Here is a 19,687-nt window from a genome sequence, read left to right on the forward strand (position 1 = left end):
CTCTATCTTCTCTTAACTCTTGCCAGGGTTTCCTGTCAATTTGCCATTTTTCTTTCTCATCTTATTTTCTTCATTTACTCCATTATATCCATCTGCAGCATTGATCTTTTCCTTTCATTTTCTTCCATTTATTTTTCTCCCTCTCCGTTCAGATTTTATTATTACTCCCGAGTTTTAAATTTCCTTCTTTTTACTGTACCTACTTATAGGTTTCTGTATTTCCCTCACCCTCACCCTGGCCCTCCCATTCCCCTTCCTCATATTCTGCAGGTTTCAGTAATTGTATCCTTCTCCTTTCATCCTCTCTCTCCCCATTCAATCCCATCTCTTTTCAGCCTCTCTTTTCCCCCTATTCCATCTAGCATCTCCTCCCTTTTTTCCTCCCCTTTACATCTTCTCCTTCCCCACCCCTTCCATCCTGCATCTCCCATCTCTCTTCTTCTCCACCTTCTATTCATTGTCTTCCCATTCCATCCAGCATCTCCTCCTTTCTATCCCATTCCTTCTACTGCTTCCCCTCTTTCTCTCCTCTTCATTCAGTATTTCTCCTTTCCTCTTTCCATCTAGAATTTCTTCTCTCTCCCTCCTCCTTTCCTGTTATAGCCATTCAGAATGTCATCTCTCCCCCCCTACTTGCTCAACCTACCTTAGTCATCCAGATACACTCTCACCATCCATCACTCTTCTGTCTCTCATTCCCCAGCATCTCTCTCTCTCTCTTCTCCCCCAACATTCAGAATTATCTGTTTCTTCTCCAATAGTCTTGTCTCACTCTTCTGTCATGCAGCAGCATCCCATCTCTCTTCCCCTTATTTATTATTGTCCCATCTCTCTCTCTCTTTCATCTCTTCCCCTTCCTAGTCACTCATTGAAGCTTCCTCTGTGCTTCCTTCTCTAGTCTTTGGAGACCAGGAGAAACTATTAGCTTCTCTTCCCTTCCCTGCTTCTCTCTCACTTGTTCCCCCACCCTGCTGCCAGCCCTGCTTGCAAACAAAATAAACCATGCATGGAGTCATAGGTCTGTCTATGTGCTGCAGGCTTCCCCCATCGACCCTTCCCTTTCATGTTGTATTATAATGTTGCTTCCTTTACAGCCAAGAGGAACCATTGGGTGGGATTCTCTTACCTTCCTTGTCTCTCGCTTGCTTCCCCCACTCCCAGTTACAAACTAGATCAAGCCATGTATGAGGCCCAATGCCTGTGTAAGCATTGCTAGTTTCCCTGCTTCTTCTCCTCCTCACCCCATAACATAACAACAAATTTCTAGACTGCATTACCCTAAGGTCAATGTGGTTAACAAAAGATTATGCTATGAGAAAATACAAAGATGATGTAGCACACAGAGATTAGTTAGCCAAAAATTTGGAGAAAAGAAAAGTCAATTCAGAAATTTTCTATAATGTGTATAGGATGTAGATCTAATCAATAATGGACAGAAATCTTTGTTGTAATAAGCTGCTTGATAAGAGAGACAATGCCCATGATGTTTCTTACTTTTACAACCCTTAGCTGAAGGAAACGAGATTTTTTGCCCCACCCTGAAGCAGGAAGTTACATCTGAAAGAGGAGGGAGGAGGAGGAGGAGCAGAAAGGAAACCAGCAGTGCACACATAGGACTCAGTTTGGTTTTGTTTTCAGCTGGTGGGGGCGGCAAGCAAGCAAGAGAAGAGAAGGGAAGGGAAGCCTACTCCGTGGTACTTTTTGGCTGCAGTGGACTTGAAAGGAAGCAACTGGGAGGAAATGTTAGTGGTTGGGGTGAGAGAGGCTTATATGGGGCAGCTCATTTGGGGGGATAATGCTGCCCAAAACTATACCCATGGTAAGGACCTCCCAGCATAAACAGAGAGAAGGCTACAGCACCTGAGGGAAGTGTCAAGGAAGAGGAATAACCTGAGCTTAAATGTTTCCCTGGGGTGGAAAATTGTGTGTGCTCAACTCAGCCTCCATAAATTAATTATACATGTAAGGAAGACTGCCAAGGTCATAGATAACCTTGAAGTATATCTAGAAGTGTTTGGGCCTGTTAGGAGTCAGCCCTATTAAGAATACTGAGCAAGAGAGAAAAACTGCAACTGAAAGGATTATGCATGTGAAATAACAGAGCTGATTACTGTCCTTTGTGTACATAAATAAAGTCTGCAACCTGTGTGGGAATGTGCCACATTTGTATGAGATCCTACAGCCTGCTGCCAGTCATGCTGTCACACACACGTACAAGAGGTGTCAATTAAAAAGAGAGTTCTAAATTTCAAATATTCAGCTTCTTGAGGTGGCCTTGTGTGGACTAATCTTGAAATGGTTGTACAGTGTGACAAACCTACTGCATTCCCAAGGTTTGCCACAGGGAAATATAAGAAAGTATACAAACCCCGGTGCAGAAGGGCTGACCAGGTCAGTGCCCAAGACAATAAGTTAGCCGACTACTCTGTGAGTAAGAATGATAAATGGAAATAGAACAGAAAAGCTTAGACTTACCTGAAGCAGTCCCAAAGTCAGGCAGGAAGAATCTGCCTTGCTATTTTCCATTGCCTGTAAGGCAGAAAGCTCAAAAGCAGTTTCCCCTCAGAGAAACAGCACAGACTGAGGAAAGAATTCCCTTCCCCCATCCAGAGCCAAGGGGGAGTGGTTCTTTCCCTCAGCTTAAAGCCAGGATCGTCAGAGAACAAGGGGGAGGAGAACGAGGCTTGGGAGAAACAGCATGATGAGAGCAGAGGCAGGAAGTGCAGGACGGGGCTGAGCTTGCCTCAGACCCTGCAGGGCAGTTCATCAGCACGGACTGGGAGATGACTGAGGAGCAGATTGGTAATTTGTCTACAGAATTCCTTCCCCCAGAGCCAATGGTGGTGGAAGGCAGTAGTGCTGTGGAGGAGAGCCGGCCAGAGGAAATGGAGAGCTGAACACACTGGGAAAAGGTCTGTGAAAAGGGTTTTTTTTTTCTGGCTGTGTTTTTCTGTTTTCTCATTGAGCTAAAGACTGTGGGAGTTATCAAAGGAACATAATCACTGTTCCCTCTAAGCTGAGCAGGTGTCCTCCAGCTGCATTGCTACCACTAGGGGGTGGAATATTTTCAGTCGCTAAGGACAGGTATGTTCCCTGGAGTCCTGCAGAACTTGCCTATCCCTCACAATTGAAAAATGTGACAGTAAAACAGCACCCTCTATTGGTGAGACTGTGGGTGGAGGACTCCTGCTCAGCTTAGAGGGAACACTGATCATGTACTGCAGTTTTCACATGCTAGTTTGCTGGACTTTGGAAAGACACAGTAATCTCCTCTTCAATAAATGTACACAGTTGAACCAAACGCTAGGCTGTAATTCTAGCCAGGTTAAACCCTGAGGTTCCTGGGTTCAGAACTCCATGCAAGAGCCCAGCTGTGAATTGATTGCCATAGCAACTAGGTAATTGAATTAGCCTGCATACCTCTTAGGAAAATGAGATTAATCCTCTCAGCGTAAAGTCTGCACCATTTCTGTGTGGAAAGTCCTGCCCAGCTGGAGAGAGTGAGTGCACTATAGGAAAAGCACAGAATGTCTCTTAGGCATGAATAGGAATGTCTCCTCTGTAGCTCTACAGTGAAAAGTTATTTTTGCTAACTGTTTCACCTCTAAGCCTTATGAATAGCTAAATGACTGTATATGATTTGCCAAGCCAGCACAGAGCTGATTCCTGAGTGTTGGTAAATGAAATGAACTTTTTCTTTTTGGTTTTGTATTATGTTCATGCTACCAGGGAAACCTGGAATAGCACAGTGATTCTACGGCCGGTGGTCAAATAAAAGCTTATGTTTTTGCACCAAGGCCACTCCGAAAAATATGTTGTCTTCAAAGCCCTTGGAAGTAAGCTTAGTTAGGCATTTGCCTAGTGGCGGACAACTTGAAAGGATACCCTAATTCTAAAGGGACCACGCCAGTAGCAAACATCTTGTCACTACCCAATGGCTCAGGGTGTCCACAGAGAGCACGGGTGTGACAACAGGCAACATTTTCCCAAAACACAGACACATGAATTTATTTTAAAGTACAACTTGAACTTATTGTGACCTTCTACAGTTTCCTTAACCCAAGGATCGCTTAAAATTTTATGTAAAGCAATCAAACAAATTTTAATAAACTTGAACTTGGATGGCCTTACTGAGGCAGTATCTTGGTGTTGGCCAAATTGTTTCCACTTAGACACAACTGTGCTCAAGGGCTATTCAAGCACTTTGACTCCTTTTCACCTTGGGTTCTGCATCCCCAACTCTATATGTCATGTTTGTCTGTCCAAGTTAGATTGTAAGCTCTTCCGAGCGGGGACCGTCTATAAATGTCAAAATGTACAGTACTGCGCTGCGTGCCTTTCAGCACTATACTCGTATTAGTGATAAGTAGTAGTAGTAGTAGGTTTCTATGGAAGAAATAAGTATAGTCGCCCTCTCTCTTCCTCAAATTACAGATCTAAATTAGCAAAACCACAGGTCTAAAATAGAGAATGATACGGGGACCATTTACCATGGTAAACCGTGGGTCATCGCATTAAATCCGTAGGAATGGAAACATTTGCAACTGGTTTAACACAGGAATGGGGACAAGACCTTTTACCGCCCCGTGGGAGTGGTGAAAAGTCTTATTCCTGTGGGAAAAAAAATTGTGCCCATGTCAGACTCGGCATCTCCTCCCCAGCTCTTCTTACACCTATTTTACCTTCAGGAACCAGCCATGCCACGATGAAGACAGAAGGAACCTAAAACCAAAGCCTGAGACCAATGTGATTTGAAGAATAAAATTACCAGACAACAAAAAGAAAAAAAATAAATTTATTTTATATTTTGTGATTAGAATATTTCAGATTTGAAATATGTATCCTGCTAGAGCTGGTATTAGACATAACTGGGGACCGCAAAGTCCAGGCTGTGCTTCTTTAGCTTCCAGCTGGCTTAGGGCTCTCTCTCTGACCAGGGGGCAGTTGCCCTAGTTGCACTCCCTTAACATTATTCTTGGCATGTGTGACTAAAGTATTCTGTTAGCTAGATTTTTCTATGTAGCATTCTGTAGTAATTTGTTTTTTTTCAGTTTTCACAATAGTGAAGGGGATATTTGTGAAAGGGAGGGGAGATGGGTTTTGTTGAACTTTGCTCTGTTTTATTTGTGTTTATAAAATGACAATTGTCAGAGGAGAAGCTTCCACCCATACACATGCGACTGCAGGGCGACACAGGCAGGCTTTCGCCGGCATCAGTTTCTTTTCTAAAGCGCCACAAATGTAAGGGGGAGGGAGGGAGATAGATTTGGCCGGAGGTAGGGAGGGAGGGAAGGGGCCGCATGCGATCAGGGTCCGCGCACCTTCCCTCCCTTAAGTTTCTTTACACTGCGAAGGTAATGGGGAGATAGGGAAATTCTCGGGCTGCTGAAGGGCAGTGAGGTGGCGAGAGGGAAGGGTGGATACTGCAGGGACGAGGCAGTGAAGGGGATGGTGGGGACGGGGATGGGGTAGTGAAGGGAACGGCGGGGACGGTGTGGTGAAGGGGATGGTGGTCCGGTGACGGGGCAGTGACGGGGACAGATTATTTTTCCCTGTGTCATTCTCTAGTCTAAAATAGCAGAAAGCTCACACTTATGCATGAATTGGAGGAGACACAAATTGCAATGGAGACATTTGTGGACATATATGTGTATTCCCCTTGTAAAAGGAGAATGTATACTTATTTTTAAGAAATCTATTCACACCACAGCCCCTTGAAATCTTTGTATGCTATGGATATATACATGTATGTAACAGTTTGCCTAAAATCAACACACATTTACATATCTAAACTGGCCTTGAACATACAGTATATAAATACCACCTAACTCTCAAAATAATCTTCTCCATCTGTGCCATTTTACTGTTATTTTACCCTAACTTACATTTTCTATAACCAGGAAAAGAATTGAAGTTGTCAGGCTAGCAATGTGGCAGTATTCGAGGATACTTTAATTAGAATAGAGGTGGTTGCTAGGTATTACTATGGAATTATGATTTCCCTCATCTTACACCGCATCACCTTCCCCCAAAAATTGTAATACTGCACTATAATTTTGTATCTCTCACATAGACAAAATAATCCCCTTCACCGGAACTTTATAGACTAGGCATCTGTGAGCATCCAATTATATTTTCCTACCTTAACTGTTTTATTAAAAGTCAGAAAGATATTATAATATACCTCTGAAGGCCATAAGAGTCACTCTGTGTACAGAAATAAGTGCCCTCATATACCTTAGTAAAGCATTGTAGTCATTCGTAAAAGCCGGGCAGAACTAATTAGTTCTGGAAACCTTATGACACAATGACCTCAAATCCAATTACATTTAATAGCCGAATTATAATAATATTCCAAATAAAAAATACCTGAATTCAATTCAATACAGCATATAGGGTTGTAAATATAGTAGCTTTAGACCTCTAAGCCTCTATTTTAAAATGCAGCATTTACACACATAAATTGCACAGATGGGTAAATTGCGATTTCAGAAAGCCATAATTTACACAAGGTGATCACCTTGGTGCAGATTTCAAGGGGAGCATGATTTTGGTGTGGTTTAGGCATATCTGCATATATACTCCCCATTTTACAAACAGTTTGCATGATTATGAAAATAGTAATAATAATTTCTCCATTGGGTTTCTCACTAGCACAAAAACATGTACAGTTTTTTAAATCAGTGTTTGTTTCACCCAGAGTAATTCTTTATAATCACTCTTTGTTTATTTCTGCCTCCATTTTTTTTAAATGCAGCCTCACTTGATGTATAGGTTTGTAAAATGGGATTAGTTATACAGTATAGGGAAGTTGCAAACTTGATGCTTCTTTGTGAAAGTACCATGGAAAATGCTTCTTTTTATGCTTGCGTTTATTTATAAAATGGCTGTTTCCAGTGTATGGGACTGAAATGTCAGTCATCTAGAAAAATGGCGCCTGCCGCATGCCGATCGCGTTCAGGTACCACTTAGACAATTGTGGCTACCAGCGCCTAATGATGAACTTAGGCCCTGTCGATGAAGGCCAGGGTTTTAAAGGCCTACATTTACAGCACCTAGATTTGTCATAGAATCGTGCTTAGTCGCGCTTGGTGACACCTAAGGCCAACTCTATCCCTAAACATGTCTACTTAGGTGTATCAATAAGATACTAATCACATTACAATATGCAATTCCAGTTCATGACCCTTTCAAGCATATAAGCATGAATTTTATATGGATCAGCAGATGGCTGATAGAGTTTATGACTCTTTAAACATATCCATCATTTTTTTATATATTTTTTCATTTTGTTCATTTTTGCTTTCCCGAAACAAAATTTGCTTTAGAGAGCTAACACGTATATTGGATATTGACACCTTGACCCTGAAGAAGAATCAGAAACATGAATTCATATCAGGGAAGGTGGTAAATTCAGCTTTTTTCCTAAATCCCAGATAAGTGCCTTTTGAAAAAAATTTTAGAATAGCAAAAATGAACAAAATGAGCAAAATATTTAAAAAAATGGTGGATCAATGAGGAGTTGTGCTGTGTGTTTAAAAAGTCATTTACTCTGTCAACCATCTGAAGATCCATATAAAATTCATGCTTATATGTCTGTATGTTTGAAAGGGTCATGAACTGGAATTGCATATTGTAATGTGATTAGTGTTTTATTGATACTGAAGTATTAATCACAATAGCCTGGAAGGCACCTAGTGGCACCCAACTTGTTTTTTAATTATTAAGCGACTTATAATGGCATGATCAATTATCACCGTACTTAAAGCCAATTAAAACAATTAAGTTAAGCAGCTGCCAGCGCCTAACTTTAGCCCTTTTGGAATTTTCCTCTACACGATTAATTCATATGCACTCCTGCACAGCCTTATACACATTTTACAAAAGGCTCCATATTAAGCAGAGCTTTATGTCAAATATTGCTAGAACTGAGCACATGCTAACCTGAACATCTCCATTTCAGTCTCAGCAATCTTTATAAAATGATTGCTGCGTAGCTGTATGACATTATACCTTGTTTGTCTAAGCATGTGCCAAGTGTGGCTAGGTAAAGGTTGAAGAGTGTTGGTGTCCCAGTGGGCTCACAATCTATCTAACGTCTCTATCATATCTACCCTCTCCCACCCTTTCTCCAAAGTATAGAGATTGAGATCTTTAAGTCTGTCCCCATATACCTTATGATGAAGACCACGCACCATTTTAATAGCCTTCCTCTGGACCAACACCATCCTGTTTATATCTTTTTGAAGGTGTGACCTCCAGAATTGTGCACAATGTTCTACTGTAAATGAGATCTCACCAAAGCCTTATACAGGGGCATCAGTACCTTCTTTTTCCTATTGGCCATACATTTCCCTATGCAACCAAGCAACCTTTTAGCTTTCACCATCCCTTTTCAATGTTTGGCAACCTTAAGATCATCACTTACAATCACACCCAAGTTCCACTCTTCTGTCGTGCACATAAGTTCTTCACCTCTAAACTGGACCGTTCCCTTGGGTCATACAGCTACTGAGCAATCTTTATAAAATTTTGCCCTTAGAACGTATGTAATTAAAACATTATTTGACCTTTCCTTTTTCCCATGTACAGTACGTCTTATTAATGACTCTGTGAGCACCAGCGGACTGCTGCAGTTCAGACTTCAGAACAAGTGGTACATGGCCTGTGCAGATGATTGGAACAACCAAATCTCAGATACTATTTGTCATCAGTTAGGACTTGGGTAGGTAATGTTGCATGCTGCTGTAACTTCCTATTCTGGTGTAGCAGGGATTAAAGAGACTGCAAGAAACTGGAGCCAGCTAGCCTGTCAGCAGTGCTCTACTTTAATCACTAACACTGCTGGCAGGCTATGAAAGGTTGGAGGGAGAGAGGTGAAAGAAAACAGAATACTGTCACTGTCACAGGTAAATGCACACATGTACACATCAACATACATGAGCTCTGTGATGTAAGGATGCTCAGAAGTAGCATAGTACATTAATGCACAAGGATGTTCACATGGGCAGGGCTGTCACTTATGCATGCACCTTACAGAATCCCATGATTGGGGTAACTAGAGGCACCTAAATGTATTCCACTAATATTTTAGCAATTAAAGCAGAGCACTGCCAGCAGGCTAGTTCGGTCTGCTTTGCAACCATATTCCCCCCGGAACCCAAAGACTTTGGTTTCCCAGAAGCTGCTTGGCGGGTCATGGGAATAAGGTCACTGGATCGCTAGTTGGCATAGTTTATGGTCAGAACTACAGCAATATCTGATCATCTTCGATCCTCCAACTTTCATTCTTGATTAATGAAAACATTCTTGGCAAATGCTTTTACTTTGATTTGTCTTATGCCAGTCCAAGAATTTCATCTAGTGGCACAATACAAATGCCTCTGGCCATCCCTCTTAATCATGGCCCCAGTTCTGAAAACCAACAAATTAGAACCGGATTCCTATTCCATTATTCCTAGCTGAAGTATTCAGGCAACTGGAAGGCTTTGAACTAATTTATTCAAAGTAAATGCTTTGGACCCCGAGACACTCAGTCAAGAGCATAGAGGAGGCACCGAAAGGCAGAGGCTGGTACAGGCGGTAGCTCGCCTCACAGCGGACCACCAGCTTGATCCCAAGATCCAACTATGAGCTTTTTTAACTGCAGCAACTTTAATATTGGAGCTGATATAACTTCCTGTTCAGGTGTAGCAAGGATGAAGAGACTGCGAGAGACTGAAACCAACTAGCCTGTCAGCAGTGCTTGACTTTAATCGCTAACACTGCTGGCAGGCTATGAAAGGTTGACGGGAGGGAAGGGGACATCGTGGACCTCGGCAGTGGCATAAGGTGGTGGGCAATGGCAGATGCAGGTGGAGGCACATAGTGGGTGGTGGCAAGGCTGCTCTTCTCGGAGGGCAGTGAAAGCAAGGGTGGCTCTCCGGGGGTGAGCAGTGGCGGCAAGGTAGCTCTCAAGGGAGGGCAATGGTGGCTCTCCAGGGTAGAGGCAGCAGTGGCAAGGGCAGCTCTTAGGTATGGGAGCAGTGGTAGCAATGGTAGAGGCAGCTCTCAATATGACTCTAAGCCTACATTCCTATTATGTTGTCTTCTGCCTGACTTCACTTCTGTTAAAGCGCACTGGAAGTGATATCAATCAGATGAAGAATGTCACAACTGGGATGGAAAGTATGCAGGCTTGATTGTGTTATGCCATTATTTTTTTATGTACATAAGCAATGCCTCTGCCGGGTCAGACCTGAGGTCCATCGTGCCCAGCAGTCCGCTCACGCGGCGGCCCAACAGGTCCAGGACATAGAAACATAGAAAGGTGACGGCAGAAAAGGGCTACAGCCCATCAAGTCTGCCCACTCTATTGACCCACCCCATTAAGTCTGAGTGCTGCTCGACCCACGTAGGGATCCCACTGGATGTCCCATTTATTCTTAAAGTCGAGCACGCTTGTGGCCTTGATTACCTGCGTCGGAAGTTTGTTCCAGTGATCTACCACTCTTTCTGTGAAGAAATACTTCCTGATGTCACCTCTAAATTTCCCTCCCCTGAGTTTGAGCGGGTGCCCCCTTGTGACCGAGGGTCCCTTGGGAAGGAATATATCGTTTTCTACCTCGACACGACCTGTGACGTACTTAAAAGTCTCAATCATGTCACCCCTTTCCCTGCGCTCCTCTAGAGAGTACAGCTGCAATTTGCCCAGTCTTTCCTCGTATGAGAGACCCTTGAGTCCAGAGACCTTCCTAGTGGCCATTCGCTGGACCGACTCAGCTCGAAGCACATCTTTACGGTAATGTGGCCTCCAGAATTGCACACAGTACTCTAGATGAGGTCTCACCATGGTTCTATACAGTGGCATTATGACTTCAGGTTTGCGGCTGACGAAGCTTCTATTGATACATCCCATCATTTGCCTCGCCTTGGATGAGGCCTTCTCCACTTGTTTGGCAGCCTTCATGTCTGCACTGATGATCACTCCCAAGTCCCGTTCCTCTGAAGTCCTAGCTAGTGTTTCTCCATTCAAGGTGTATGTTCTGCATGGATTTCTGCTGCCGAGATGCATGACCTTACACTTCTTAGCGTTGAAGCCCAGCTGCCATGTCGTGGACCATTTTTCCAACTTGATCAGATCCTGCGTCATACCATCCGTGGGATTGCTTCCACCCACTATATTACACAGTTTGGCGTCGTCGGCGAACAGCGCTACTTTACCCTGAAGCCCTCGGGTCAAGTCCCTTATGAATATGTTAAAAAGGGATGGTCCTAGGACTGAGCCCTGCGGCACACCGCTAGTCACCTCCGATGTCTCAGAGAGGGTGCCATTGACCACCACTTTCTGAAGTCTTCCACTCAGCCAATCGTTGACCCACGCCGTTAGTTTCTCACCTAACCCCATCGATTTCATCTTGTTTAATAGTCTACGGTGTGGGACACTGTCAAAAGCTTTACTGAAATCCAAGTATACTATGTCCAGAGACTCTCCCGAGTCCAGCTTTCCTGTCACCCAATCAAAGAAGCTGATGAGATTGGACTGGCATGACCTGCCCCTAGTGAATCCATGTTGACAGGGATCCCTCAGATTCCCCTCATCCAATATCGTGTCTAATTTCTCTTTAAGTAGAGTTTCCATGAGTTTACACACTATTGATGTGAGACTTACTGGTCTGTAATTTGCGGCCTCCGCTCTGCAACCCTTTTTGTGCAGAGGAACCACGTTGGCAGTTTTCCAGTCCAGGGGGACTCTCCCCGTACTTAGGGAGAGATTGAAGAGTATTGCTAATGGTTCCGCCAAAACATCGCATAGCTCTCTGAGCACTCTTGGGTGCAGATTGTCCGGTCCCATGGCTTTGTTCACCTTGAGTCTTGACAGTTCTTTGTAAACATCAGCTGGTGTGAACTCAAACTTCTGAAATGGGTCTTCCATGCTTTGCTTTGCTGCTAGCCGAGGCCCGTGCCCTGGTGCTTCGCAGGTAAAGACTGAACAGAAATAATCATTCAGTAGTTTGGCTTTATCGGAGTCTGTTTCTACATAATTCCCGTCTGGTGTTCTAAGGCGTACTATCCCGTTTGCGTTCTTTTTCCTGTCGCTAATGTATCTGAAGAAGGACCTGCATAATAATCCTCTATCTATACCTCTCTATCCCCTTTTCCAACAGGAAATTGTCCAATCCTTTATTAAACCCCAGTACCGTACTCTGCCCTATTACATCCTCTGGAAGCGCATTCCAAGTCTCCACCACCCGCTGAGTAAAGAAAAACTTCCTAGCATTTGTTCTGAATCTATCCCCTTCCAATTTTTCCGAATGCCCTCTTGTTCTTTTATGTTTTGAAAGTTTGAAGAATCTGTCTCTCTCCACTCTCTCTATGCCCCTCATGATCTTGTAGGTCTCTATCATGTCTTAATGTATTAATTGTATTATTAGCTCAGTAATTTTTCTTTCCTAATATATAAATATGAAAAATCATGTATGACTTAAGGAGCTTTACTGATATCTCTGTGCTTTGTCCACTATTTTTTTTTTTCTTTGTAGTTGGTAACTCACTATAAGATTTATTCTTCCTTCATATTTAAAGCAATGAGCCAGTGAAATACAATTTTAAAACCAATATTACAAGAAAAGGAGGCCTCGGGCTATTAAACTTCTCTCTCTTTCATCTCTCTCTCTCTACATCACAGGCTAAGAAACAGCAGCAAATGTCAGCCAGTAGTTTCAGAATCAGCAGTCTCTTTGTAATTAATGGAATAACTTAACATTATTCCTGATCTCCACGGCCTGTAATTAGCCCACTTCTGCATGCCACACACCAGTCCATTAATATTTAATTACCACAATTCTAGTGGGAGACTTTAAACAGAATAAACCATAATCTGAAAATCAACAGTATCGTTATTCATTAAATGTTAATAATCTCGTTAACAATTACTGTTAGTTATGTCCTAGATGAAAATGTTCATTATCTGACCCATAGGGAACTGCTCTATATGGAACTTTAGTGTATGGATTTAGCCCCAGGCATTCATCCTTCTAGGAAGTGCTGAGCTTCCTCCATATTCCCCAGTCAAGGGGAAATTATTGACTTCTGGTCATACAAATTTTGCTCCAGGGGACTGCTGATATTAAGTTTACCCAAAAAAATCTAAAATAATAATCAGCAGTGTTTTCTGGGAAGTACCAAGACTCCTCCACATTCCCCATTCAAGGAGAAATTATTGACGTGGTCACATAAGTGCTATCCAGGGGATTGCTGATATTAAGCATATCCCAATAAGTCTAGAATCTTAATTGACTGTCTTCTGGGAAGCAATGAGCTTCCTCCATGTTCCCTAGACAAGGAGAAATTACTGAATCCTAGTTGCACAACTGCTGTTGCAGAGGATTGCTTTGAATAGGCTTACCCCAATAAGTCTAGAATCATATTCAACAGTTTTTTCTAGGAAAAGGTGAGTGAATCCATATATCCCATTCAAAAAGAAATGACTACGGTAAGTTTAGCTGCAGGTGCTTCCAGATATCAGGCTCAACCGGATAAGTCTAGATCAGGGGCACGCAACCCCAAAAGTTTTGTTTTGTTTAGTTTCTTATGTCATTTATGGAAATTTTTGTTAATTTTTTCCTTTAAAAAAAAATTGGGGGGAACAATATGTTTGTTTCGTTGTTTCTTTATTTTTGATATACCGTTTATCATGCAGGTATCTAAACGGTTTTCAATAAAATGTAATAAATATATTAAAAAAGAAAAGAAAAAAACTTATCTAAATTTTAAAAATGTGGAACATTTACGCATAGACATACATGATACATTAGGAAAGGATGGGAGGGAGAGATTAATAAATATATCGAGATGAAAATAAAAATAAAAGAGAAATGCAGTTAGGTTGGGGAGGTTTCTTCAAAGGAAGCGTTTTGGTTGTCTTTAGAATTCTGCAAAGGATAATCAATTTTCATAGGAAATGGAATTTACATATTAAAGGTGTCTTTAAAAAGAAACGTTTTAAGTTTGGATTTAAATTTATCTAAATAATTTTCTAGACGAAGATTGGTGGGAAGAGCACATGCTGCTAAAGGTAGTCACACTATTCACAATTCTAGAAACTTGTGTGCTTAATGTTACACTTAAATGCTCAAAGTTGTATACACAAATTATAGAGAAAGGGCAGTTGTCACACAACTCAATTGTTTAATGAACTATTAATGGCATTAACAACCAGTAATTGACTATTATTGGTACATTAGATAGAGTGTGAGCCCGCCAGGACAGATAGGGACAAATGCTTGAGTACCTGAATGTAAACCACTTAGGTTATAAGTGGTATATAAATACTGAAATAAAATAAATAATTGACACTAGGCACAAATCAGTAGTTACTCATGTAATTACCATTAATCAATATTCTGTAAGCAAGCACAAATCTATAGCACAAAACTACAAGGGGAGCATGCATCTGGGAGGGGCATAGGCAGATCGGGGTATGTTTATAATTTATGTATATATCTTCTAGAATACTAGCAGTTATGAGCATAACTGCTTATAGTATTGCACAAGCATTTACACCAGTCATTGAGCTACATGTAGAGAATTACACGGTGACAAAATTCATCACCGTTCCCATCCCCACGGATAACCGCGGGAAATAATCCCATGTCATTTTCTAGTATCTATTTAAACCTCAGTCCTTCTACACCAGCATTCTTCAAAGCAAAGCTTGCGGGTCAGTGGTTGTGGCCATTCATACTCTGATTCTTATGTGAGCCAAGGATAATGAAGCCATTGTGACAACACTGATGTGATTGGCTCTTAGGCACTGGTGGAATGAGGCATTATGACATCACAATATCTGCTCTGGATACCAGAGACTGTCATTCTGTAGTGTCTGTTTCAACCTCAGTCCTTCTACACCAGCATTCTTCAAAGCAAAGCTTGCGGGTCAGTGGTTGTAGCCATTCATACTCTGATTCTTTCCTCTCTCCTTAAAGAATGACATGAAGATGGTTTCCCGCGGTTATCCGTGGGGACGGGAACGGTGATGAATTTTGTCACTGTGTCATTCTCTAGCTACATGTAGACACGCAACTGTAGACCTTCACCAGTATTGTCTATTGGCAATTGAGTATGCAGTTTCTGATACAGAATTTGCATATAGGTCCTGGTTCTATAAATGATACCTAAAGTGAGTCACCTACTGTAGATTGGTGTGCCTAGCTGATCTAGGCACATAAGTTGATTTTCTTAATCAGCGTTGATAATTGAAAGCAGCATTAAAAAAAAAAATAGCCGACAAGCGCCTAACTCGATATGTGCCTACCACTTCAAGGTAGGTTTCTACACCTAGGCATCTACCAGCAAGTAAACGTGGTTAGGGCAGATTTGGGGTGGGTCCGGGGCAGGTTTTTGTGTGGTGTGACCTAGGCACTCTCATTTAGGCCAACAAGACCTAAGCCTAAGTTTTCAATGCCTTAAGACCACTTAGGCTCCACTAGGTATGATTCCAAATGGTTCCTAGCAATTGATTGACAAACACGCTCAATGGCACCTAGGAGTTACGTGCCAATTTATACAATCAGAGCCTTTGTGCAAATCATCCCAATGCCTATAGATAATCTATAGAAAATTACGCCCAACATGTTCACATTCTTCTGAAAGATTTCACCCTATTCACAGAGGTTGCACTATTTTCCAATTGTATACACAATAGGGTGCACTCTTTCAGAAGGAACGCAGGAAAAAAAAGTTTATAGGATTTTCCTATCATTTCAGTTAAAAAAAGACACAAATGGACATGCAAAATGCAGTTGCCATTTCCCATGTCATCTGAAGCAAATTCACATCCCCAGTCTGAAGTCTTATATGATAGTGTCCCTATAACCCCCATGGAGTGGATTAGAGGAGTAGCCTAGTGGTTAGTGCAGCAGCTTGAAAACATGGGGAAGTGGGTTCAATTCCCACTACGGCTCCTTATGACCCTGTACAAGTCACCTAACTCTGCATTGCCCCAGGTACCAAAAAAAAAGTGTGTGAAAACATAAGAGCAACAGCAAAAAGAGGCAGTGGAGATGTCACAACCACCATTTGGATACAAGTCTTTTATTTGAAAATAAGCCACTAAAATGTGTAAAAACCAAACAAAGTCCCAACTTGGAACCCAGTTTTGGTGACTGTGTCGTCTTCTTCAGGGGACAATATCAGTTGTGTCAGCGGGCTTGCATTGCAGGGAAGGCGGCAGAGAGCAGGAGGGTCGGGACAGTAGAGATCAGTCTGGGCAGCAAAGAGCAGAGGGAGTTTGGGGCGACAAAGTCGGGGCTGAAAGGCAGGAGAAGGGCAGAGAGCAGGGCAGTGAGAGGAGATAAACAATGAGGCCAACAGCCACTGCTCTCCCCCACTAGGGCTTCTGCAGAGTAAGGCAGCGAGATTGGGGCAGCAGAGAGCAGGGCGGCAATGGAGCTGGAGAGTGGGAAAGGACATTTGCGACTGGTCCCCAGTAGTCACTTCTTGGGTTGATCAGCCAGCCCAGTCGGTTTGCATAATTTGTTTTGTGAATCACGTCCCTGTCTACTTTGTATGCCGTTCCCCTCATTTGCATGCACAGATCAGAATCGGATTGGCAGAGAGGTAAGTAAATCGGGCCGGAGTAAAATGGGGTCACAAAGGGGTCACAAATCATTTGGTACACGATCGGTTTGCTTTGTGAATCTAGCCCTTAGTCTTATTTGCTATTCCTTTCCTAATAATGCCTAGTATCTTGTTTGCTTTTTTGGCACATTGGGCAGAAGGTTTCAACGTATTGTCTACTATGACACCTAGATCTTTTTTCTTGGGCACTGACTCTCTAAGGTGGACCTTAGCATTCATTAACTATGATTTGGGTTATTCTTCTCAATGTACATCACTTGCATTTGTCCACAATAAATTTTATCTGATATTTGGATGCCCAATCTTCCCATTTCCTAAGGTCTGCCTGCAATTTGTCACAGTCCATATGCGTTTTAACTTTAAACAGTTTAGTGTCTTCTGCAAATTTAATCACCTCACTTGTTTCAATTTCCAGATTATTTATAAATATGTTAAATACTGCTTGTACCAGTACATATCTCTGCGGCACTCCACTGTTTACCCTCCTCTATTGAGAAAAATGGCCATTTAACCCTACCATCTGTTTTGTCCACTTTGATTGTAACCACATAAAAGCAGCATATCAAATCCCATCCCCTTACAACCACCCCAGTACTAAAAAATCAGTTAAAAAAGTCCTGAAAACTCAAATTAAATTTCCAATAAACTTAGGGGTCCTTTTATCAAGCCGCGCTAGCGGGGTTAGCGTATCGGACATTTCATCACGCGCTAATCCCCGCGGCTGGCTAAAAAACTAACGCCTGCTCAAGGCAGACGTTAGCGGCTAGCGTGGCAGGCAGTTTAATGTGCAGTTTAACGTTAAACCCCTACCGCAGCTTGATAAAAGGACCCTCTTAAAGCCACAAGTCTTCATTTTAATGTTCCTTTCTCCCTCCATATGTCATACTGGATATCTTGTGGATCACATCTTTCAACAGGATACAGACTAGCTCTGTGATACGCTATTACTTAATGCCCTGTGCTCCCAGATAGCCCTAGATCTAGCTTTCATATTTGATCTTTGTTCTTGGGTAGTTTGATTCATCTAGATCAGAAATTCTAAATTTTTCAATAGGAGAGATATTTGTTAATAGTGGCAAATACTAATATTCAAATTCTAAGTTTCAAAAAAGTGGATCCTAGGCCCTATGTTTCTCAAAAACCATCACTAAGGCCCTGATTTTATAACCAGCGCCTAAATTTAGGCATCAGTAGGCGCCCTGCCAGTGATCAGAAATGACAGGGTTAAAGCTCCTACCGACACCTAAATAAAAGGCGGCTAAAATGGCTCCTGTAATCGCAGCTAGGTAGCTGCTTTAGATCACCTAATGCCAAAGTAGGCCTGGCCAATGCCCAAAGTGGTATTAGGTGATCATAAGCGCCTACCCAGCCGTGAATCATACCAAGATAGGTAGCTGAAATGTAGGCCCAGGTAACACTGGCCTACATTTTAACCACCTATCTTTGCCTAGACCACAGCAGTCAAACGCGACAGGAGAATCACCTCCTCCCCCTTCGGCAGAGCAGCAGGGATTCCACAAAGCTGTGATTCTTGGGCGCCAGTAACAGAATCACCGCTTTAGGGAGTCCCTGTTGCTCAGCTGATTTTGGAAGGGTTAATTCCCCTCCGCAATCAGCTGAGAGCGGTCACAGTAGAGAACCCCCGTACCCAACCTCAAATCAGCTGGCAGAAGAGATGCCCATTCCCTCCTTCCGGCACCCTCACCCCCCGCTAACATCCTCGTTAGGAGGGATGCCCAATCCCTCCTGCTGGCAGCTCCCCCAAACATCCCTGGCAGGAGGTATGCCCAATCCTTCCTGCCAGCACCCCACATTAACACCCCTCCGAAAACCACCCTGACCCTTCATACCTTTTATTGGAAGGATGGCCAGAGGGATGCTCATTCCCTCTTGCCGGCAGACCCGGGGAGGGGCCTAAGGCCCTGATTGGGCCAGGTGCCTAAGGCCCCTCCCATAGGAGGGGTTTTCAGCACCTGGGCTAACCGTAGTCTTAGGCATCTTTCCCAGTGCTTTCTGAGATGAACTGGGAGTGGCCTAAGACTCCCAATGGCCAGATCTCTAAGGCCACTCCCAGCTTTAATAATGAGTGTAGTGTGGAGAAATGGTATTTTTGTTGTCTTCCCTGCAAGCTCATGTCACTGGAATAGCATGTTCAGAGCACTTTCTCTACTGAATTCTAGATATTGGTGATTTCAGGAAAGGAAATAGTGTTCATGGTCATTGTACTGTAATTATGCTGACTATGCACTATGGAGGCAATTCTACAGCAGAGGCCTGCTTTTTAACATATTTATCAATGATGTAATGGCACTGACTTAGCCAATTAAAAAATTTACTTAAGCCCCTAAATTAGCTAAGCGCCAATCTACACATAAGTGTCTAATTTCAGGCATATTTTATAGAATCAAGGCCAAAGAGCTCAATTTCAGCCAGCTGCATTAAAGTTTTGGTGACCAGCACAAGCGTTTTTTGGAACTAGTGAAAATATAGCTAGTTAACTGTGAAATTCAGCACTTAACTGGCTACAGAGATAGGGCTGACTTTTATGCGGTCTTATTCAGGCACTTACTTTGGTCAGTTAAGTACTGAATATAAGTACTTAACAAACCAAGTGCTGACCTTTCACCCGGAATGCCCCCCAAATAGCAGGCTTTCAGTTAAACGCTAACCGGACCTTTACAGCAGTGCTCTCCAGTTAAGAGCTACTGGTTATGACTGTTTAGTCCCAAACAAGTGGTTTAACCAGCCAGCAGTGGCATACCTAGCATATGTGACACCCGGGGCCCATTATTTTTTGACACCCCCCATCTATATGAAAAATATGATTTTTAGTAACAATCCACATATCGCACAACAAGAGTGTACCTAGGAAAAGGCAGCATTTTAAACACTGCAGTGAGCACTAGAACACCAACACATACATTGTAAAACTAAACAAGCCAGATCCTGCACAGTCAATTGATCCTGTACAGTTGATGCTATCAGAAAGCCATGTCCCTTTCATAAACACAGATACACCCTCACCCAATATGGAATAATCACTAAAAATAGAAATATGTAGACAAAA

At 42.6% G+C, this 19,687-nt stretch overlaps 1 protein-coding gene across 1 annotated transcript in view; it reads left to right on the plus strand.

Annotated features, from left to right (window-relative positions):
- TMPRSS15 (transmembrane serine protease 15) overlaps positions 1-19,687 on the plus strand; it is a 306,859-nt gene that overhangs the window by 253,417 nt on the left and 33,755 nt on the right. Inside the window, exon 22 of the mRNA XM_033942905.1 lies at positions 8,593-8,725. Coding sequence (XP_033798796.1) covers positions 8,593-8,725 — 133 coding nt within the window. The remainder of the gene's footprint in view (positions 1-8,592; positions 8,726-19,687) is intronic.

The sequence above is a fragment of the Geotrypetes seraphini genome, chromosome 4, assembly GCF_902459505.1.
Source record: "Geotrypetes seraphini chromosome 4, aGeoSer1.1, whole genome shotgun sequence".
In the NCBI taxonomy this organism is placed as follows: Eukaryota; Metazoa; Chordata; class Amphibia; order Gymnophiona; family Dermophiidae; genus Geotrypetes; species Geotrypetes seraphini.